Source organism: Puma concolor, chromosome A1, assembly GCF_028749965.1.
Source record: "Puma concolor isolate L17-30 chromosome A1, mPumCon1.1.hap2, whole genome shotgun sequence".
NCBI classification, from domain to species: Eukaryota; Metazoa; Chordata; class Mammalia; order Carnivora; family Felidae; genus Puma; species Puma concolor.
This window is the reverse complement of record NC_141667.1, coordinates 117,409,162-117,433,159: the sequence shown is the minus strand read 5'-3', so window position 1 is coordinate 117,433,159 and position 23,998 is coordinate 117,409,162. Positions and strand designations below refer to the sequence as shown.

Genomic DNA, 23,998 nt, shown 5'->3' with positions numbered 1-23,998 from the left:
CTCTGTCCCAAAAATAAATAAACTTTGAAAAAAAAAAAAAAAGTTTAAAATATTTTTGTTATGACAATAACATCAAAAATTTATGTTGCCCTCTGATAACTGAAAAAATACCTAGTGTTATTATTTGCTTTTAGATAGAAATTAAATGCAAGTTAACTTGAGGTCTTCTTTAGTTAACTCATGTCACAATAGTGTTGCCAAATAAGGTTTCTCAAGTGTTCACTTGATCCCCAGCGTAAATCTGTAATATGGACTGGGTGTGAATTTCCATTTGTCAGGCAAGGAGGAAAGCGAGGTTCAAAGAGGTGAAGTGAGTGGGTGGCAGGTCTGAGATTCAAACGCTGGTCTCCAGGTATCACCTCAAGCTGTTGCTCTCTCCCTGCACAGCTGTGTCCCTAAGTACATGTCATATCACTAGAGCTGAGATTTGGGCATTTGTTCCGTCATCCAAAAAAGGTTGTTTAGTCTTATTGGCCTGATTGTCTGTGGGGAAAATGTTTAAAATAACAACAAAACAACAACAGTCAATGGTTATGAAATGCCATGCACTATTCTAAGTGCTGGGCATGTATTCATACAATGAAACCTCTTTGTAATCCTAAGAAGTTAGTAATATTGTACACATTTTGCAAGTAAGAACACTACAGCCCAGAGGGGTTAAGTAACTCCCAAATCACAAAGCCAGTATGTGGGAGAGTTAGAATTATGAACCCAGCAATCTGGCTTCTGATCACTATCCTCATCTGTAATGATAAAAACTTTGTTACAGCCTATAGTTACAGAGAGTTTTCATATCCATTATCTACTCGGCCTCATTACTACTCTGTAGAGAAGACAGGCAGGATTTGACAGACAAACAGGAAACTAAATTTCACAGAGGTGCCTGACTTGCCCTACTGAAATCACATAGAAATTCTTTCTCCTGAAATCTAATTGTATCTCTGTTCTTGGACCAAGTTTTATTATCGATGACTTTTTTAGTGTACTATAGTCTCCTAAACCTGTTTTGTTCTCCAGTGTAGTTATATTGTTGTGGGTTTAAAATATTAACTCATTTATGTACCTAAGGAATATTTTATCTCTTGTATTTTGATGTTCCTTGATAATGTCTCTTGCAGTTGAATTGCGATGATTTCAGAAAAGGAGAAAGAAATGGGGGTTTTATCTGTACTCTGGATTATGCAGCTGTTTGTGGCACTGATGGGAAAACATACAGCAACAAATGTATGCTGTGTGCTGAGAACGCGTGAGTATCTGCAGGAGACTTTCTCCCTAATGCATGCTCTCCGAATAATTACAGGACACATTTTTTTCTTACAGTCTTTAAAATATCAGTTCATTTTGTGGGAGTTAGCCATCCATAAATTATTAGGACCACTCCTTTTACTATATTCTTTTTTAATTTTTTATTTTTTTAATGTTTATTAATTTTTGAGAGACAGAGAGAGGCAGAGTATGAGTGGGGTGGGGGCAGAGAGAGACACACACACAGAATCCAAAACAGGCTCCAGGCTCTGAGCTGTCAGCACAGAGCCCGACGTGGGGCTCGAACCCACAAACTGTGAGATCATGACCTGAGCCATGGTTGGACACTTAACTGACTGAGCCACCCAGGTGCCCCTCCTTTTAATATATTCTTAGGGAAAAAAATATGTTGTGTCACACTTTATATTTTACAAAGCACTTTTGTGTGTAATTTATCAAATAGTTATCAGTGTCTCTGTGAAGTAGACATCTGATATATCTAGGTACATGCACAGATAAGTACACATGTATGTATATGCACATACATACACATACATATACATACAGACACCTATCTATTTCTATGTGTCTAGGAGTGTATCTTTTCTCACAGAGAGTTATTTAATCATCAAAGTATTTTTTTATTAAATGCTCTGTAATTTATAATATTAGAGTAGATTAATTCGAACTTTTAATATTGAACTTCTTTCCATTTATTTGACCTTTTGTCACATAGCTAAAGCATCTCACTGTCCAATATTTTGTCCCTCTTTGATTCTTTCTCCACCCTCAATGCTAGTTTGGTTATCAGTTGTCTTCAATCAACAAGATGGCATACCTGCTTTTCAGGTTCTGGTTTGTGACCTCAGTCTTGAATTGTCTACTCTTCAGTTTTTGCAAAAATGTTAAGAGCCAGTGCTTGAGGCTAGTAAAGGATATAATAAATATTTGGTCTTCAAGCTTCTGCAAGCTTTATCTTTCCTTGTAATTAGTATCTTTACCAAAACACAACTGAATTAAATCACTCTGGTCCCTCACATTACTCCATTTTCAGAGATGCACTCTGAAATTATGCCTTCAACTCTCACCAGTGGCCAACATAAATGAAAACACAAATAGACATTAGGGAGAACAGACAGGCTTTGTTAGATAATGCATTTTGTAATACTATTATGAGCACACTGAACAGTTAATGACTACTGTGCTTTATGTGGGGATCCTGTGATAGATTCTTTAACTCTCTGTTTTAGGTGTAAATTTCTCTCTCCTGATTTCTGGTATACTTCTTTTATAATACAGTGATAGGCATACTGCTCATTGTGTTTCTGTCTGAGCTCTGTCTGCTAGAAGACTCTGCAATAACATTAGGATTCGATTTTTTTTCTTTCCCTCAGATGATATCTTTTGATATAACTTTTTTCTTATCGCTTTTAATGACTTCATTTTTCTCCTTATATTGGTCTTTTATTGTTACACAAATGCTGTAGTTTTTATCTTTTTATAAAGTAGAAAGTGTTTTTTTACATTTATGGTTCTGTTTTCAGATATGGTTTAAAGGTCTATTAGACCGAATAAAATTCTTAGGACTTTAGGTACTTTCCATGATAACTAAAATATTAGCATCAACCAAACAAAGAATAGTATAGTAGCAAGTTACATCCAATAAACTTGAATTTGTATATTAAAAAAAAAAACCATCAATGACAGCAGCATAGTTTTTTGGGGGCATATCTAGTTACAAGGTGTAGTTTTTCCCTCTCTCCTGTTATGGATCCCCTCTAGACACAGGAAGGAAAATTCTGGAAATCATATTTTCAGGTCTGAATCTTATTAGCCCTCCAACGTGATTCTATTTCTTTGACTCCAAGGTATAAACACAGGCTTTCATTATAAAGAGTAAGTCAGGAAAAGAATGCAGTGTGACATCTGTTTTCAAGGGTAAAAGAGAATCGTAATACAATGAAAATAAGTTATTTTTTGAATGGTAAGATGTTCTGTGATGCTAAACTTCTGTGTCTACTAACTTTCAATTCCAGCAAAACCAGGTCCCAAGTTGGCATAAAAAGTGAAGGGGAATGTGAGACCAGTAATCCAGAGCAGGTGAGGACAAGTGTCAAAATGATGGAAACCCTTGGGAGGCTGACCAGAGAGAGAAAAGATGCTCTCCTCTTCCTTCTTGGGTGGGGTGTGAGGAAGGAGGCAACTTCTGCTCATTTAAACATGGCTCATTTAGATGAAAAGCAATTGATAGTTCCTGAAACTGGAACCGCTTATTTTGGTAGTGAGACTTTCAGCTCTCTTTCTGCTTTCTATGAAAAAGAGAAATCAATCAATCAGTCAATCAAAACAAAACTACATTTGTAGTTGAAAGGGCATTATGCATCAGGCTCTTAACCTGAATTGAAACCCTAGAACTGTCACTTGCTGTCGGGAGATCTTGGGCAAATTACTTACCCACACTGTACCAGTGTTACCATATCTAAAAGTGAGATTTGTATTAAATGGCTTTTCTCTAGGCTAAAATTCTATGCACTTGTGATGATAGGAGAAAGAAAGAAGTATCTCAGACATGTCACGTTTGACTTTTTCTAGCTGAATGTTTTGCCTAAGTCAAGGTTTGGTTCCCTTTCTATGCTCATAGAGCACCTACCAAGACATTTAGCACATCATGTAAATTTTTCAAGTTTATTTATTTATTTTGAGAGAGAGAAAGCACGAGTGGGGGAGGGGCAGAGAGAGGGAGAGAGAATCCCAAGCAGGCTCTGCATTGGCAGCCCAGAGCCCAATCAGGTGCTCAAACTCATGAATTGATGAGATATGACCTGAGCTGAAGTCAGACGCTTAACCAACTGAGCCATGCAGGTGCCCCACACATCATATTTTAAGTGTCTCTTTGTGTCCCCCAGTAGATCATGAGCAAGTTGAGTGCAAGGACCGTGTTCTACCTTGGTTCTAGCACATACTAGGGTATCTGTGTTTATTAATAAATGAATAGGTAAATGGGCACCATACTAAACCACATGATTAATGCAGTACTTACTAAGCTACTTCTAGGCATCTGGCACTGCTCCAGGTGGCTCTGTGCATTGGGCAGAGAAGCACTGAGAATTATAAAAATTTCTGAAAACAGTGTGGAAGGCATTACAATCAGTATGGTGAATGTCAAGTTCCTTTCCCTGTTCTTCAGGATGTATGTAGTGCTTTTCGGCCTTATGTGAAAGATGGAAGACTTGGATGCACAAGGGAAAATGATCCCATCCTTGGTCCTGATGGAAAAACACATGGCAATAAATGTGCGATGTGTGCTGAGCTTTTGTAAGTATTGTCATCCCCAAGCAGGGCACGTAGGTGGACTTGGTGAGGATGCATTTGGTTGCTGTGTTGAGAACCACTCCACAGAGAGATACAGTCCTTTTCATGAAGCATATAATTCTTTGTCTTCATAAGGTGAAATAGTCCTTGCTCTCAGAGTGGCTTTTCTTTTTGATTAATGTCATCTGCTAGTGTTTCTTAAAAGAAGTGGATGAGATAATTACGTTATTAAATTCAGTACTCTTAATTTGCTTAATTATAACGACAAGACAATGCACCATGTTTTATAAGGCACAATATTTTAAAATCTAGAAAGTAGTTTCATATGGAATAATCTAGATCAGTCATTTGACATGCATTGTTTCATTTGAATATGTATAGAGACTCTTACTGAAAGTAAGTCTAATTTAAGATGATAATAACAATGTCATGTGGCTGAATTCATTATTAAAATAAAAGGTGGAACTTTATGAAAGGGAAGAATTGGGTTATCTTTTTCTGAGTGTCTGACATTGTTGTGAGTACTGAGGCTGGGATATGAAGACCATCCAGTGAGTCTTTTGAATATTCTGGCTGTTAAACAAGGTATGGACTCTCTATATGTCAGCAAGCTTTAAAATGTTCCATTTACCTCAATAGATTTAAGAGATTAATAAACTTCACACCTGCCTTTGAAAATTACAGTGTGCTCTTATAGAATTCAGGGGCACATCCTATCAGGTTTGCAAAACAGTGATTATAACCGGTTTCCAGACAGGAAATAAGCCTAATTTCCACTTTCTTATCTAGGAGGCATGTGATTTTAGTGTTCCAGCCTGCCTCAGTTCTGTGAGTTTCTGTTTCTTTTCATGCACTAGCTAAAAAAGAGAATTTGACCTCTCTAACTCTTGGTTTTCTCTCTGGAGAACTAATAATGCCCATCTCCAGGGTGAGACTGCAAGTAGGTAATAGATATGAGAGGACTTAGAAGCTCAGTTCAATGTAGCTTTTTTTTTTTTTAACAGAGGTGCTTTTACATTAAGGCAAACAAATACTTTACTAGGTATAGAAAAGGTTTACATAAGGGCGTGGATGGCAATAGTTTAAATGCTTAGTTTGGTTTCACTGTAGTCACAGCATTGTATTAAAGCTCTTAGTTCTGCCTGTTAAAGGGGATTTTCCTAACAATCTTCTGTTTGTCAATCAAGGAGCCACACCCATCTACTTTTACAGAACAAAGCTTCTAATTGACTGTCAGTGAGTCAGTTTCACACCCTTCCTTATCTTTGGCAATTTTCTGGCTCAATCAAGACAGGGAAAAGCTTGTCTCATGTAAATGGATCGGTTTAACCAGTTAAGGCCAAGGATGTGAAAGTACCTAGCACAGGGATGCTGAAAATATGATTGAGCCATAAACTGACCAACTGTTTTCTTTCTTAACAGCTTAAAAGAAGCTCAAGAAAATGCCAAGAAAGAAGGTGAAACCAGAATTCAACGAAGTGCTGAAGAGGTAAATTACTCACCAACATAATTTGGTTCTTGTGGCCAAAATATTAACAAACTTAGGTGTGACACTTTGAGGTAATTCAATAATGTCATGGTCCTTAATTTTTACAATAAATTGTTTCCCTTAATTTCAAACTTTACCACATTCACTATTCCTAGTATATTAATCATTAGATTCAATTTTAAAATAGCATTTCCACACCTAAAGTTCAAGCAATTTCCCTCCTTGCTTAAGAAAAAAAGAGAGAAAGAAGTCAGAAAATATGCAGATTTGGGGAGCCTGGGTGGCTCAGTCAGTTAAGCATCCGACTTCAGCTCAGGTCACGATCTGCTCTGGGCTGATGGCTCAGAGCCTGGAGCCTGCTTCCAATTCTGTGTCTCCCTCTCTCTCTGTCCCTCCCCCGTTCATGCTCTGTCTCTCTCTGTCTCAAAAATAAATAAACGTTAAAAAAATTAAAAAAAAAAAAAGAAAGAAAGAAAAAAGAAAACATGCAAATTAAATTCTACTTAATTTTCCCCAGACTTCTCTCTGGTTTAGTGTAGATTAATTTTGCTTTGAATAAATTTTTTTAATGCAACATAAATATAGACAGAATAACTTCTAAATAAGTCTAGACTTTTTTATTTTTATTTTATTTATTTTTATTTTTTATTTTTTATTTTTTTTCAATATATGAAGTTTATTGTCAAATTGGTTTCCATACAACACCGAGTTAGAGTTTTTTAAACAGTATATCACTGGTGTATTTTATATATGATCCCACTGATACAAATTGGAGTTATTTTTCCATTATGGTTATTACATTCAATGAGGCCTATGTTTATAAAAGTATTGCTTCTGTTTAAACAAAAAAAGAAACCCACACAAATATTGAGATTGTAGGTTTTATTTTTATTTTATTTTTTTAAGTTTATTTATTTATTTTGAGAGAGAGTGTTAGCAGAGGAGGAACAGAGTGGGAAAGAGACAGAGAATCCCAAGCAGGCTCCATGCTTTCAGAACAGAGCCCAATGTGGGGCTCAGTCTTACAAACTGTGAGATCATGAGCTAAGCTGAAATGGAGAGTCAGATACTTAACTGACCCACCCAAGCACTCCGAGATTGTGGTTTTTAAAGTACCTTTTAAGTTTTTTCAAATTATTGTATGATTTTATTGTTGAACCTAGTATACAAAAATTATTCCTTTCGTAATTGAATAAGCATTGTAGATCATACAACTTGATTTCCTAAATCACCAGTTATTAAACCGTACTTTCAATGACAGTGACAGTAATTATGTTGCTAAATGACTGTTTGTTGAGAAGTCAGAACACCTAAGTTTTAGCCATAGTTCTGTTATGCTCTGGCTCTGTGAAACTGACCAAGTCATCTCTTCTCTCTGTACCTCAATTTCTTTGTTCCAAATTAAGGAGGTTGGATAAATGTCAATTTTTACTTTGTTGTTGGAATGTGATTACACACTCTGTACCTTTTCATGCTAATACAAGTTTAGAGGCTGCTTTTAGACAATAGGCTTGAGCAATGAAATTTGATCAAGGCCGAAGGACCCACATTAACCCCTGGCTGAATACAGACAGGCCACTGGGGCAACCCAGCTCAAAATATCCACAAGTCCTAACTAACAAATGGGCTACTTACAACGAGGCAAAAAAGGAAAATTCCAAACATTCCCATACCTCCTCACTTTCCCTCTTTAAATACAGTCCCCACTGCCTCCTGGCAGATAGCCTCTCCTTTGCTCTCCTATCCCCCACCCTTGTGATGTATTCAATAAACTTGTATCTCTTTTGTTCTGTCTTGGGTGAATTCTTTCACCCCACATTTGGGGTTCCCCATCAGATCGGGAGAGGCATCGCAAGTATACTATTTTTGTGGATGATGGGCAAATGTTTTCCTATGATAGTCATAGGTCCAGTTTTGGTTTTGGGTGGACCTGGGCTAAGCTTCCACCTCATAATACTATTCAGTGAAGCGTATTTTCCACCCTAAATAGAATGTTGAGAGTTTAAATGAAGAAAAGTGGAGCATTCAGAGTTGTCTGTCAGTAATTTGTTGAATACTCACTAAGATTTGAAAAGCACTTCTTTTGGTGGTTAAATTTCAGTCAAAAATGTTGGGTCATCTTGTAATATCGAGCATTTTATTACTTCAGAAACACAGATCTTTTCCATTGTCTTTTATCATGTCTTGGCTATTTTTCCCTCTTTTTCTCTGTAGCTGGGGTCATTGTTTTGGTGGGGTCACGGGACATGATTTTATTGAATGGGGATGCTTTATAGTGATGGCTCAATAACTGCCCCATAATTAACCTGTCAGTGGTTTGCTCACAAAAGTATTTCTTCAGAATCTCCTTAGATGAATCACAACTTATAAACTGAAATTATCATTGTTTCTCTTATGGGAACCATTGAACAGTAATTTTGTTACTATGCTGTGATTATCAGGTGATTGTCTTCTATGTCTTTATTCCTAGATTATTATAACCAGGAAGTTTGGAGCACACCCACTGCTCCTCCAAAAACAAGTATCTTCTTATTAGGAGTCAATTAGAGTCCTTTTTTAAAGTGTCCTCATGAAATAGGAGTTCTTTTTTAAAAATTGAGAATACTAGATCTAGAAAAAGTCCTAAAGAGCATCTATTCCAAAAGCCTCATTGTGTAGGTAGGTGAGATTGAGGTCTCTAAGGTGATGGGGCTTTGCTGTGATCTCCCAGGGAGTTAAAGGCAATCTAGCTGCTCAGGTCTTCAGACTTCAAACCACATTCTTTATGCTCATGTTTTCTTGGCTGAAATGGGAAAATGAGGGTCACACAGTTGAAAAAGGCTTTGAAAAGCATTTCTTGTAGGTTATATAGTAATATACACCATCACAAAACATGTTTGTTGACATGAGAGATCCCTAAGTCTAGAGCAATTTAGGGGAGGTATAGATAGAAATATAGACATAAATATAAAGTTTAGCCTTCATCTAATAGTAGGATTTCCAAACAGAGAAAAACCTGAAACCACTGAACTAAAGCATTGGGAAATCTGGGTACAAACATTTCTTGGAACATTTGGGGAAGTCACAGCCTTTTAAGGTTTTCTAAATAAATATTAATCTTGATGTTTTACCTCTCTCTGCAGTGGGAAGTGAATGAAAATTAGATTCATTTTCTGTGCTTTCTATCTACTGTATTAGAAATAGATATCAGTAAAGGAAGCAGAGCCCATAAAAATGAACATCAGTAAAGGAGGCCACAGATTCACAGAGAGAACAAATGAAAGAAAGTGTAATGTCATTGGATGCCACCTTATTTCCTTGCAAGCCATATTGGGTTGTTCTTGATTCAGTCCATATTAAATAGTGTTTAAGCATCACATCTCACAGATTCTCTGTTCTGCTTGTTGACAAATTTTTGCTTTTGTCTTGGCAGCTGCGTTTTGTTATGTCTTTGTTGGGACTAGTTGAAAGATTTTTTTTTTTTTTTATAATCCTTTTTTCATAGACTTGGAAGTTAACAAGAGCTATCTCGTTTTACGAAATAAATGCTCAGCCCTATTCTTTATAATGCTCTTTACCTTTTAATAAACCAAATAGTAGATACAGGTACCAAGTAATGTCATGACATAATTACTATTTCTTACTAATCTTCATTAATATGTTACATGTTTACCAACATCTTCTACACCTGACATTCTGTGACTATAAATCCATGGTATACATTTTCTGTGTTAAAGAGTAGAAAAGTGCTAAGTGTAATTAGTTATCTTTTTGAAGGATTTTTGTAAGGAATTTGAAACCCAAGTGAAGAATGGAAGACTTTATTGTACACGGGAGAGTGACCCAGTTCGTGGCCCTGATGGCAGGATGCATGGCAACAAATGTGCCCTGTGTGCTGAAATGTTGTGAGTATAGATGCAGTTTCTTTGGAGTGAATGGGCGCGTGAAGTGGAGATTGATTGGCACAGTGAATAAGCACGATGTTGAGGTACAGCTTTGTTGTTTAGAATTTTTTGAGCAGTTTTCTGCCCTCTACAAAACATGATATCACCTAGTAAATAGATCCTCATGATGTGTGTCTGTTTCTGAGTACAGATGGATTTGATTTTCCAGTTAGAAGACTGGATTACAAAATACTTCTTAATATTTCCTCCCACCACTTTTGTAAGCCTTTTTATGAGCTACTCATAATACAGAATGAGGGTAAAAGCAGGTACGAAGACTTTGTTTTCCTTCAGTAATTATTCCATTGGATTGGCAGATGTTGACACCCACAAAAACTTGAGGTTCATATGTGAATGAGATTAACTTTATCTTTTCATCTCGGGCATCTGACCTTGGGGAAGGGCAAATCCCACAACATAGAAATCATGGCATTTATGAAGATGTCTCAGACAAGGTCTTGTCACTCATTCATATCCTTGATCTTTCCAAGCTCTTTTTTTTATGCTGTCCTCCAGCAAGTCTGTCTCAGTCTTGGCCAGCTAGTGTCTCCCCCTCTGTGGATTGCATTTCAAGATTATCCTTCTTTGGATAAGACTCCTGAAACTCCTAATTGAAATCAATCCTTGTAACTCTTAATTTTATTTCCTAACAATCATCACAGCTGGTAATTGTGTAATTATTCCTATGACTATTTGTTGACTGTTAGTCTTTTCTACTGGGTTCTAAGTTCCAAGAACACAGGGTATGTGTCTGTTTTGTATGTTGCTGTAGTATATGCCCGAGGGTTTGGCCTGTACTTGACAAAAAAATTGTTACTGGCCAAATGTTGAATGAATGTACAAGTGAAGGTCCCTGCTCTCAAGAAGCTTAAAGTTAAAGAGTACAAATAAGTGCCTCCGCAAACACACACATTTCAAGACAGAGTGAGAACTATCCTATAAGAGAATATTCAGGTATGAAAATACAGTGACAGATATACAACCCATTTCCACTTTGAGATCTGGGATGTCTTCTCAATGAAGGTAGAATTTAAGCTAAGGGGATTTTAAAAAAAGGAAGATGACAAAAAAGATCACTGCAGTGGATACATGAAAGCAAAATGAAAGGGATTTGGGGGGTAAAGAGTGAGGATTTCAATCTAATTAGGAGCTTTAAGATGATTGGAAAATGTTTGTATTAGAACTCATGAACATGTGGCTGTTTTCCCACCTTCACCTAAATGACTATTTTGTAACATAAAGATTTGAAGCATCTGTATACATTTATTTTGTCTTGTTTTTCTCCAGGAAACGGCGTTTTTCAGACGAAAAAAATAAAGCACATGAAAACCTAAGGAAGGCTAAAGAAAAAGTTAAAGTTAAAAGAGAAATTGAGGTGATGATTAGTTTGATCACCTTGTTTTGACTTTTGTGGGGTGTGTGTGTGTGTGTGTGTGTGTGTGTGTGTGTGTGTGTGTTTACATTTTACTCTAGAAAGCCTTTTCGATGTTGGTTCATTTTTCCTCCATTACTGATGGATCTTCTGGAAAGTGACTTATAGTTATTAATTCATAAGATTTATAAGAATAATTATGGCATTACAATTTTTAGCTCTATTTGGAGAAAATTTATCAAGTCATATTAGTAAAATAGTTCCTAAATGAAGGTAATATATCAAAGCACTATCTGAATTCAAAGTTTGATATGTGTGGTAGTTGTTTGGAGGTCTTCAGGGTAACATTTTAATATGCTCCCTTTAAAATCATACCACATTCTACTTTCTAAACATATCTTAACCAGGCATCTGTTGTTTTTTTTTTCTCCTGCTACTGACTTAGCTCATATCTCTAATAGATTCCCTTTGTGTGAGGGTATTAGCATTCTGCCTAGTCTCTATGTCTGTAGCCAACATCTCCCTCAGTCCTCAAGATTCAGTTCATCTTCTACATTGTGTTCATAGAGTCAGAAATATTGGCACAATCCAGTGGTAGTATGACAAGCCAACATTTGAAGGTATCCTGGAGGATATTTGGACCATTTCACTCCATGAAGAAACTCTATTTAAGTTGTTTCTAACAGTGAGTTAGCCCACATTCTCTAGTGTGCAGTTTCACAATTTCATAAAACAGCCTACCTCATTAGTCCCCTTCTGACTTCATGTAACTCCATCTTTTTGTCTAGCCCTCATCTTCAACTGATTTCTTTCCCACAATCCTTTAATTTTAGTTCTCAAATCAAAACTATCCTTTTATCTTTCATTTCCAGTTACTTCCTTCTTTCTCTTCCTTCTTTACCTTCCTTCCTTCCTTCACTCTCTCCTTCCTCCCTCTCTCCCTTCCTCCCTCCCTTCCTTTCTTCCTCAGTTCTTCCCTCCCTTTCTTTCCTTATTTTTTTCTATAATTTCTCTAACTTCAGTCTCCTGTCACTCAAATCCTCCACAGTATCTAAAATGTATAAACAGAATAGAGAACTATATCTAAAGTGTCTCATTTTCATTATTTAGAAACTCTGCAGTGAATATCAGCATCATGCAAAGGATGGAATACTTTTCTGTACCAGAGAAAATGACCCTATTCGTGGTCCAGATGGGAAAATGCATGGAAACCTGTGTTCCATGTGTCAAGCCTTCTAGTGAGTATAGAATGTCAAAGTGTCTAAAAGAACACCAAAGAGAGAAGGGAACTTACAGATGGTCTAATAGAACTAGCTACTTTCATAGATGGGGAAGCTGTGGCTCAAAATAGGGAAAGGAGTTGAATAAGTTGAATACTTACATAGAATGTTAGCAATAAAGCCAATAAAGCTGGGAACTATTTATTCCAATATGTCTGTTTCCCCGACATTCATTCTCTTACCACTGGAACATCCTGACAACCATGAGCTTGTGCAAATATCAGATTCTTCCCACTGCTGAAGCATCATATGTGAACCTGTTGTACAAGTTTGTGGCATCTCATCCTCTGGAGACGTTAGGGCCCAAAGTGAACACCTAAAGCAGAAAGTGATTATTAGAGTTAGTATTGCCCATGAAACAACCATGAACCCTTATAAAATTAAATATTACTATATATAATGTGACATTTCTCGATAAGTTAGAATTGACAGTTTGCTTTCAAAATTTGGAATTGCTCCCAGTTTATTTGATTGAGCTCAGATTAAGTAGTTGATTTACATTTCAAATCTATGGTCTTTTGTTTTGATTGACAGCCTTGTGTAATTGAAATGCCATCAGTTAGCTGTACATACTATGCAATTCCATTGTGCCAAGCAAATGTAAGCTCATTTGGTTTATCAATGTAAGAAAATTATTGGCCTTTTCCCACCACCCTATATTTTGTTTTTAGATAACACAGCCATGAGTAAGCAATACATGTAAGGTGAATTAATAAAGCTAGGGTGTGCACGATATGATGGATAGACTATAGACTTAAGAGGAGAGAACTTGTTTAGTTGTAGTCCTGTCCTAAGAGTATAGCCAAAACTGTCTCTGCCTCACTGTGAAACAAGGGAACCAGTCAATGTGCTTGTAAAGGCCACTTTCAGCCTCCAGGTATACTGTCACAATGGTACCAATTTTGATACCTCCTCTGTGGACATTGATGACATTTCTTTTCTGACCTCAGGCAAGAAAGGTAATTTACAGAAAGCAAGTTTTCCAAATCCACAATCACTATATTTCTTTCAATGTTAAGCAAAAACTATGAAGAAGTTATGGTGTCTTACCATACTGGAGGCTATTTTGTTGTTTCTCATTGGTTTAGCGATAAAAGGCCAAAATTGCTCTTCCTAAAGAGGGAGGAGAAATTATCAATGCAGGAATGTGGACAAATAATTGCCTGTTTTTGGTCCTATGGATTCTTCTCGTTTTCTCTCATTCAGCCAAGCAGAAGCTAAAGAAAAGGAAAAGGCTGAAGATGAAGCACGAAGTAAAAGAGAATCTGGAAAAGCACCTTCATATGCAGTGAGTGGAACCCACCCAATGAGTCCTACCGGGCACTATAATTTGAACATATTTCAGAGTCTATAGGGTAGAAAATTGTCCTGCAAAAATTCCCAGGAAATCTTAACCCTTTCCTCTGGAGATGACATTGAGATGACTGCTATGGGTGCTTGATCCATTCTCACTGCTTCAGAGACTAATCCTGTACAATAAGAATAACTTCTTTGAAGTCTGAAAAAACTGACTTCTAGTACTGGTTTCACCAGTACAGACTGTGCTAGCTTTGGCACACCACTTTCCAGAGACTCTACGTGTATATTTTCTACCTGCGAGTTTTGGAAATTTCACATCTGAGTTGGGATAAAAATACCTTCATTCTGCACACAGAAAGCCTGATTTTTATCCCTGAAATGTTATAATTTGTTTCCATAGCCTTTTATTAAGTTATTATCACACATTGTTTTGGGGTTTTTTTCCCTTGGGTTGTGTGTGTGTGTGTGTGTGTGTGTGTGTGTGTGTGTGTGTGTGTATTTGAGAGAGAGCATACAAGTGGTGGAGGGGCAGGGAGAAGGGGAGAGAGGGAATCCCAAGTAAGCCCCCCCCCCCTCAGCACAGAGCCTGATGCAGGGCTTGATCCCACAGCCCTGGGATCATGACCTGAGCCAAAATCAAGAGTTGTACGCTCAGCTGACTGAGCCACCCAGGCCCCCCATCGCCTATTGTTTAGATAATGAAAGTCTCCTACTTCTCCCTCTAGGTTTTAGTCTTTCCCTTATCCAACTATCCTCCCTAACACAAGTGAAGTTTCAAAATATTAATCTGCTTAAAGCCCACAAATGGCTCATCATTAACTGCAACATACACCTCAACCTCCTTAACTATTTTATTTGGCTTCTTACCTTCATTTAGAAATTCACGTTCTGCTATATGCCCATGTAGTTTACAACTTTGTTTCTCAATTTGTTTTAACAATCTAGTATGCGTATTCCTCAATTGTCTTCTTACCCACAAAATCCTGTTTGCTCTTCAGTCTCATACAAATTATTCCTGTCCCATGACATCTTCTCTGCTTTTCACAATCAGATCTCATGGCCTCAACCTCTGCATTCTCAGATTTTCTTGTACCTACATGTTTGCACTTATTTTATTCCATTTAGATTAAAATGGAGTTTACTTGCCCACCTCATTTATTATATTTTGACATCCTATTATGTTCTACTTGTTCCCATCTCTTAGCAAATGATGGGTTTTGTTTGTTGAACTGAATTTTACATGTTAGAGAAACACAGCTGAAATCCTGGAATCAAAGAAACATAACACTAGTTTCTGCCACTGTAGATGTTCCAGGATTCTGCTTGGAATAGGCATAAAAGCAAGTATCCCCAACTTGCTTTCTCTGTTTCGGCAGGAGCTGTGCAGTGAATACCGTAAGCTTGTGAGGAATGGAAGACTCCCCTGCACCAGAGAGAACGACCCCATCCAGGGCCCGGATGGGAAAATGCATGGCAACACCTGCTCCATGTGTGAGGTGTTCTTGTGAGTAGCGCTGTAGCTGGAAAAATGAGGGAGACTTTTGTCCTTTCTGCTTCATTTTTTAAATTTTTTAATGTTAGCTTTGTTGTATTTACTTCTTAAAAATTAAGTTGTGTTTTATTTCTTGTCAGTGGCAGTTTTGCACAATGTCTTAATTATCAGAGAATAATTCCTGTTCTGTCCTCAGAGAGAGGCAGAGAGGTCCACGTGTAGCTCCTTCTCTTACCCTTTTAATGCAGTCTGTCTTGGTCTCTGAGGTCCAGTGTGTGCTTCAGCCTCACCCCTGTGTTGTAGGATTCTCTCAGTCATATCGTGTTCTTGAATAGAGGTCGGTTGTTCTCATGAGGGGGAGGGAAGTTAGGAACCACCTATGTTGCCATCATGGTGATGTCACTCCTAACCAACTCCAAAGAATAATTCCTGCATATCAATCACTGGTTGAGTTCCTCTGGAAGTGTACAGGATATAAAATAAGGATCTCACCCCTACAGAGCAGGTTGTGAAGTCATCTAAAATTACACAACAAATCACAAAGCAAACATATAAGTATGCAAAATGGTACATTAGTCCATACACAGGACCTGGGGGAACGACTTGGAATAGGAAAGATGAGTATCTGGCACAGTGAACCCCTCCATGTGTTGACTTGTCAGCTGAAACAATCATGGTGAAGCCTACTCCATGCCCCTAACCCCTCAATTGTTCCATCTTGGTGACGAGGACTTTTCTTTATAGCACTAACCACAATTAGCGTAGCTGTAAATTGATATGTGTGGCTATATGTTCAACATCTCTCTCTTCAATAGACAATTGTTGTTGTTATGGAAGGGATTCTAGAAAATGTAAGCACTGAGTCCAGATTAACTTTGTGTTCCTTTGTGAGAGCTCCACTTCAGCAGAAAAGCAAAAACATATTTAAAAATTTTTTTTTTCAACGTTTATTTATTTTTGGGACAGAGAGAGACAGAGCATGAACGGGGGAGGGGCAGAGAGAGAGAGGGAGACACAGAATGTGAAACAGGCTCCAGGCTCTGAGCCATCAGCCCAGAGCCTGATGCGGGGCTCGAACTCACGGACCGCGAGATCGTGACCTGGCTGAAGTCGGACGCTTAACCGACTGCGCCACCCAGGCGCCCCAAAGCAAAAACATATTTAGAGGAAATGAATACAAACCATGTCCCCTGAGGACTGTTAAGACATGGCATGGGGCGCCTGGGTGGCGCAGTCGGTTAAGCGTCCGACTTCAGCCAGGTCACGATCTCGCGGTCCGTGAGTTCGAGCCCCGCGTCGGGCTCTGTGCTGTCGGCTCAGAGCCTGGAGCCTGTTTCCGATTCTGCGTCTCCCTCTCTCTCTGCCCCTCCCCCGTTCATGCTCTGTCTCTCTCCATCTCAAAAATAAATAAACGTTAAAAAAAAAAAAAAAAACTTTAAAAAAAAAAAAAAAAGACATGGCATACTTAGCAAGGGGAGAGTTATGGCCTTGAAATACCCAAGTATCTTTTGTTTTTAAATGTGGAATCAACACTGTAGGCTGTCTGTATGGATGAAAGTGGGAACAATGAGTCGAAACTCTGGAAGGGGTCCAGCTCAATGCCAAGAGCAACTTCCTAACAGTTTGAGGACTTCAGGGGTAGAATGACCTATGTGGGGTTTCACGGATGATGTAAGTAGAGAATTTACTGGCAGATTAAAGCAAAGCTAGATAGTAATGAGACATACTGAGTATTGAAAGTTGTGAGTACTGGAAGATTGGAAAACTGCAAGTGTCCTTGGGGCAGTGATCCATTCTGTCTGTCAGTTTTCTTACCTGTGGGGTCGTAATAGAAGTTTTACAACATGCAGTTGAGAAGATTTCATGGTATGAGCACGAGTTTAGGTACATAGTAAGAACTTAATAAATGTTAACTACAATAATTAACTGATATTTGAGATCACTTTCAATTTGGGCATTCTATGATCCTTACTGATCTCTTTCTATATTCTCTTTTAGTCAAGCAGAAGAAGAAAAGAAAAAGAAGGAAAGTGAGTCAAGAAATAAGAGACAATCTAAGAACACAACTTCCTTTGAGGTGAGGGAAACTTTTCCAAAAGTCAAAGGCATGTGGACCTGGGCTCCATAGATGGCATTCAGGAAACTCATAAATCCCCTGAAGCTGTAGGAAACGTTTGTACAGTTTGTGTTTGTTTACATGTGAGCATATACACACATGCATATGTGACTATTTCTAGGTTAAGTGTTTATAACTTTCATCCTTAAAAAATAGTCATGTCTTCTAAGACCTATTCTAAAATAAGTCACTTGCTGATCCCCATTTGAGAAAAAATGCAGCTGTTTTGCCAGTCTGATCCAACCTATGTTCAAGACCTCGAACTTCCTTCCTCAATTTCACAGGAATTGTGCAGCGAATACCGCAAATTAAGGAAGAATGGACAGCTTCTCTGCACCAGAGAGAACGACCCCATCAAGGGCCCAGATGGGAAAGTGCATGGCAACACCTGTTCCATGTGTGAGGCCTTCTTGTGAGTAAAGTTCAGGACTGCTGATGGTGGGGAAGAAGGAACCGAGCGAAGTTTTCAAACATTTGTGAATAATCAGTTGTGAATAATGCATTTTTCTCTTCAGTACAGCAGTCATTTTGGGGTGTCACATTTAAATGAACTAAACACACACACACACACACACACACACACACACACACACACATTAAAATACAAAACCTAAAAGCAAGTGGAGAGCTTTCAGATGATGATGATGATTGTGATATAAAGAGATTTTAGAGAGAACTCAAGATCTTTGATTCAGAGAAGAGAATACTCTGTGGTAACCACACTAATTGCTTTTTAGTTACTTGAAGGATTATCAGCTAAAATAGGAAATGGATGAGATTACATATAAAATATCATTATGGTGCATGGCAGGTTTTAGGAGAGTGTTTTAGTTTACTACCTTTCTTCTTACTCATTCTGTGTGATCTTAACAAGTAGAGTTAAAATGGATGAGAGCTATAGGGACACAGATTTGAGTGTAACACAAAGATGAACTTTGTAATATTTGAAATAGGTGAAGCCTGTTTTAGGAACAGTGGAAGTTGGATCCTTGTTTACAGGGGACTAAAGGGTAACTGTAGAATAAATGGCATGATGTATTTTCACAAAAAAAGAGTCTATGATATTCCTTAAGGCTTTGATCTTTGTCCCAAGAAACACTCCAATTGATTTGCTATAAACTCAGAATCTCTGAAAGGATTCATTCAGTCTTTCCCGGTAGAGAACAATATTTGTCCCATAGTGGTTGGGCACGGAAACATTAAAAACCTCTTAGATGGAAGTCAAGATGATGAACATATAATCATTATAACCAACATTTATTTAATGCATATCATCGACAAATATTTGCAAAAATCTTTGCTGCCTAATCTCATTTGATCTTCAAGACAAACATGAAATAGATCTTTCTTACATTATCACAACTTATAGATGACAAAATAAAGGCCCAGAGGAGTTGGGAAAGTTAGAAACATTAGTGCAGGAAAAAAAAAATGAAGAAAATGATGTTTCTCACCCTATGGTATAGATAGAAGATAATCATTTAGCAATGCCATTATCAACTTCTAGTAATTATATTTGCCTGAATTTAGGCTTGTTTCAGTCTGTTTTTCTGTCGGTACATCAGTCTTTCAGTGATGAGGAAGGAATTCTGCCACCTAGTGGTCAGCTCTGCTGCTTCCTCTGATGATTTCCCAGGATGGAAAGAAAATGCTTCTTAAATATTTTAGTCAACTTAGACTCATGGCAAAGTTTAGGTCAGTTTCCATATAAAAAAGTATGAGAAATCTCATAATTTTGGAACTATTTTAGTACTTTTCTCCCATCCCTATAAAAATTCCTTATCAAGGGGCACCTGGGTGGCTCAGTCGGTTGGGCGTCCGACTTCAGCTCAGGTCATGATCTCAGGTCATAATCTCAGGTGTGTGGGTTTGAGCCCTGCTGATGGCTCAGAGCCTGGAGCCTGCTTCAGATTCTGTGTCTCCCTCTCTCTCTGCCCCTCCCCTGCTCATGCTCTGTCTCTCTCTGTCTCAAAAATAAACAAGAACATTAAAAAAAATTTTTTTAATTCCTTATCAAAAAGAAATAAAGTTTTATTTATTACCTCATATTTTATGGGTATGTTAGCAAAGGCTGTTGCCTTTTTTGAGAATCCTTCTTCCCTCCATGGTCTCATCTTGCACACATTCATACCAAATGCAAACTGTCTTTTCACCTTTTAAGGAAGTTTAATTTGACCAATGGGAGCAACCCTTATGTTGATTGAAACATAACCTAATTTTTACATATTATCTAAAACATTTTTGCATTTTAAAATTAAAACTTCTTACATATTGTTTCATTTTTTTTCCGTCTGTACACCAGGATTAAATTGTGCTGTAGATTCAATTATGCTGAACTCAGTTTGCAGCCCTGTTAGTTATCCAGAATGGTTAAGATCCATCACCCCCACTTTATTTCCATCATATGCCTGTTTTGGGAGGATTGACTTGTAATAATAATTACAGTGATGATGACACCGATTGCTTTTGACAATCACTTTATCATGTACCGAATACTTATTCTACTTGTTTTACATGTATTAACTCATTTAACACTCACAACAATCCTATAAAACTAATTTCATTGCTACTTCTCTTATCCCTCCCTTCCCCTTCCCCATTTAAAGATGAGGAAGGCACAGAGAGGGTCAGACATTTCTTGTGATCCTTCTGCAGTTTGACTCCAGAGTCTGTCCCCTTAACCATGCTTGACTGCCCCACAGAAACCAAATATTACCAAAGTAGAAGGAGTTATCGCAGATGCAAAAGAATCCGTAAACAGGAAATATTATTGCAGCCTTTGCTGAGGAGCTAAATGGGTTTTACTCATGAAGGGACTTTTTCTTACAGACTATTATCTTGAGGTAAAGTGAATCATTTCAGTTTATTATCCACTAAAATGACAAACTGCTATGAGTGGATCTTTGGGGGTGTTTGAGACCTGTTAAAGCAACGGATGATCAACCTGTACACGTTAAGAATCTACTCTGTTAAGACCTATTTCTTCTTTTTCTCTCTTTTTCTTCCCCTGCTCCTTACAGTCAGCAAGAAGAAAGAACAAGAACAAAGACTAAAAGAGAAGCTACAAAGGTAATTTTCTCAGGACTGCTAATGCTATGCCTTGACATTTTTTTCTCCTTAAAGCATTCTAGATATCTCATTAGCAGAAATGTTTTCCTTTTCAATTGTCGTGCCTGAAATGAACAACAACAAAAACCCTGAAAAAAAGGTCTTGATTGGAAGTTTCCAGAGTATCAATTATATTGCATGATAATTCAAATTTTGAGTTTCATTTTATAAAAAGTAGAGGGTTAACTTACTTGGTAAAGTATATTCTCCATATTTGGCTTTTCTTAGATTTCTGTTGTCAGGCACAGATTATTAATATCAATTTTTACAATTTACTAATTTCAGTTTACATCATTCCAACCTCTATTATTTCAAATACACAGTTCAATGTCCCTATTGCTTTCATTAGTCCAATTTATAAAACAAAGTACACATATATTATCATATTTTATCTTTCTCACCCTCTAAACATGGAGAAAGTACTAATATTCTCATCCTAGTTAATAATTATTAAATCCTTTGACTTTCTAATTATTCTAATTATTCTTAATTAATTAATTCTTAATTAATTTTATAATTTTATAAGCAGCACAATAAAATCTGTCCATATATGATATTGAAATACTCTCATACAATGGCCATAAACAGGATTTACCTTTATGTGTTTTATTTCCTAACAGCTGCAAGGTGTAAGCCTACTATTTATTTGGAGAAAGTTGACACAGTTTAAAAGTTGACCTTTAAACTGACTCACTTGCTCATTAACTTTCTTTCTGTTAGTTGGAGCCATCTTTTTATTTTAAACTGAACACTTGTTTTATCCATAATATCTGATCAGCTGCTAAGTCATCTTAGATTTTCCAAATGGTCCTAAACCATTTTTCCTTCTCTCTGCTTCTCTTGTACCTCTCCTGTATGAAATCTGCATCCCTCTGCTTTATCAAGTGACTCCCACAAAGGTGTCAGTTTCTCCAAGGGATCATACTTGTTCTCTCCTCCATATCTTTTTTTGAAATATGTCTTTATTTCTTAGTTTGGGCATCATTTTCTTTTCTTTCTCGGCCTTCTAAAGACAAATTGAGGTTTACCAATAATTTTTGGAGACTATATTCTTATTTTAATTTTTTCCAGCTTTCTTAAGATTTAATTGACATATCACGTTGTATAAGTTTAAGGTGTCTATCGTGTTGATTTGGCACGCTTATATATTATAAAATAATACTCCCATACCATTACCTAACACTTCCATCACCTCACAAAAGTACACAAATACATTTCTTTTTTTATGGTGAGAACATTTAGGATCTAGTCTCTTAGCAACTTTCAAGTATACTGTATTGCATACTATTGTATCGTTAACTGTAATTACCACACTCTACATTAGATCTCCAGAACTTAATTCATCTTTAAATGGAAGTTTATAACTTTTAACCAACATCTCCCTATTTCCCCCACCCCACCCAGCCCCCGGAAAGTACCGTTCTACTTTCTGTTTCTATGAGTTCAGCTTTTTTAGATTACACATATGAGTGAGATCATACAGTATTTTTTGTCTACCTCACTTATTTCACTTAGCAGAGTTCCCTCTAGTTTCATCCAAGTAGTTGTAAATGGCAGGATTTCCTTCTTTTTTGTGAAGGCTGACCAGTATTCTCAGTTCCTCCAAGAAGCCTCTTCTTCTAGGTCCATTGAACCTCCCTCACCTTTGATCATTCAGTTAATAGACTTTGATATGTAACACAACACAAACATACATTTTATATTGTTCTCTACCAATTTTGTCAGCCTTCTTCTGCACCTAGATTGTAAGCAGTCTCAGGGGAATGATGATGTTAAATATTTCCAGACCTGCTCTGGTGCCAGGACAATGCTGAGTTCGTGATGGAAGTTTTGTAAATACTTACTGATTTACTGCTTCACATAATCACTCTTCCTTTTTCTTCTTACTCTGCATCACTTATTCCTCAGAATAGGCAAAGGAATAGTCAGGGTAAGAAATCATTCTCAGAAAATATTTTCCAGGAGCTCTGCAGTGAATTTCAGAACCAGGTGAGGAATGGGACGCTTATATGCACCAAGGAGAATGACCCTGTCCGTGGCCCAGATGGCAAAATGCATGGAAACAAGTGCTCCATGTGTGCAAGTCTATTGTGAGTACCTGTGCTCATCTGTTCTACTGTATCTCTTTATTATCCATCACATCTGAGTCTCAGTTTCTTTAGAAATGTGTAGAATATATGCCATGGGTTGTGTGCTAGGTAAGCTGAAAAGCACATGGACAAGGCAGGAAGTAATATTGAATCACACATTGACAATGTGATTCTCTATTCAGTTCTCTTTCTATCCTCTAGGTAAGTCATGGGAAAGTTTTAATTTAGTGCTGGTATGTTTGTAACACTTGATAATCATCATTCATAACAAAGAGGGAGCAGAAGTTTGATGATCTGGATGCAGTGATATCATTGGTCTCTCTCCCACCTCTGACATTTTATGATTCTGTGAATATATTCAAATATTGGCTAAGGAAGAACCAGTTGAACAGAGATCTATGAGGCCGGTGTGCAAGAACTGTTAGAATAACCTGAATGAGAAATGGAATAGAGAGAATTACATTTATCCTTTTAGGAACATTACCATGCCCAGGTGAGATAAATACTTTGATAAGTGGTTTAGTGTAGAGAGTAAAACCCCTAATAGGCAGGGCCATGTAATAGGTGTTTATTGAAACTTCACAAGAAGTTGTGAAGCCAGGTCCAGGGACTTTTTTTGCTGCTGTTTTGGTGAGTTGGACCTGAGCTCCATTGTGTGGAACAATATAGGAGAAATTGATTATTACCTCCTCTGGTTCTCCTCCTCCTTAGATTCTTAGTCCTCTACAGAGTCTCACTCTAAAGTAAATGTTGAGGAAAATGTTTAATTTTTTTTATTATTTTTTTTAATGTTTATTTATTTTTGAGACAGAGAGAGACAGAGCATGAACGGGGGAGAGTCAGAGAGAGAGGGAGACACAGAATCCGAAGCAGGCTCCAGGCTCGGAGCTGTCAGCATAGAGCCCGACGTGGGGCTCCAACTCACAGACCGTGAGATCATGACCTGAGCCAAAGTCGGAAGCTCAACCGACTGAGCCACCCAGGAGCCCTGAGGAAAATGTTTAAATAGTATCTGTTGAAAGAGGTGCAAAGTTGATTTCTGTCTTGTAACTTTTTGCATGTCCTCGCCCAATCTCAGGTATATGCACATAGCTCCTTAAAGGAAAGGTTGACACACTAGGCCAGTAGGGCAGGCGATGGGCTCAGATTCAGGAAATCAAGGGTCTTCTCTTACTTGCTCCATTTGTTCATTCTGTGGAGATGACCAGATATAATGTCATCCATGCTATAGATTTTCAAGCTTTGATAAGCTGTGTATCAGTAGAACATGGC

The 23,998-nt window shown here is 37.5% G+C and overlaps 1 protein-coding gene and 1 long non-coding RNA gene across 4 annotated transcripts in view; one reads left to right on the top strand and one right to left on the bottom strand.

Moving 5' to 3' along the window:
• SPINK5 (serine peptidase inhibitor Kazal type 5) overlaps nt 1-23,998 on the top strand; it is a 76,805-nt gene that overhangs the window by 22,775 nt on the left and 30,032 nt on the right. For both annotated transcript variants that reach the window (XM_086701005.1, XM_086701013.1), the window contains 13 exons: nt 1,119-1,246; nt 3,282-3,345; nt 4,433-4,560; nt 5,980-6,046; nt 9,803-9,930; nt 11,257-11,344; nt 12,452-12,579; nt 13,828-13,909; nt 15,297-15,424; nt 17,411-17,489; nt 17,813-17,940; nt 20,549-20,597; nt 22,599-22,726. In XM_086701005.1, the coding sequence (XP_086557131.1) occupies nt 1,119-1,246; nt 3,282-3,345; nt 4,433-4,560; nt 5,980-6,046; nt 9,803-9,930; nt 11,257-11,344; nt 12,452-12,579; nt 13,828-13,909; nt 15,297-15,424; nt 17,411-17,489; nt 17,813-17,940; nt 20,549-20,597; nt 22,599-22,726 (1,325 nt within the window). The remainder of the gene's footprint in view (nt 1-1,118; nt 1,247-3,281; nt 3,346-4,432; nt 4,561-5,979; nt 6,047-9,802; nt 9,931-11,256; nt 11,345-12,451; nt 12,580-13,827; nt 13,910-15,296; nt 15,425-17,410; nt 17,490-17,812; nt 17,941-20,548; nt 20,598-22,598; nt 22,727-23,998) is intronic.
• On the bottom strand, nt 7,752-13,833 carry LOC147584389 (uncharacterized). Of its 2 annotated transcripts, XR_015249189.1 has the most exons (3): nt 13,672-13,833; nt 12,804-12,937; nt 7,752-8,828 (listed from the first exon to the last, which is right to left on the bottom strand). It is a non-coding gene; the product is annotated as an uncharacterized LOC147584389 (long non-coding RNA). The 2 variants fall into 2 exon arrangements; XR_015249188.1 differs by lacking the exon at nt 7,752-8,828 and having other exon boundaries at nt 12,747-12,937.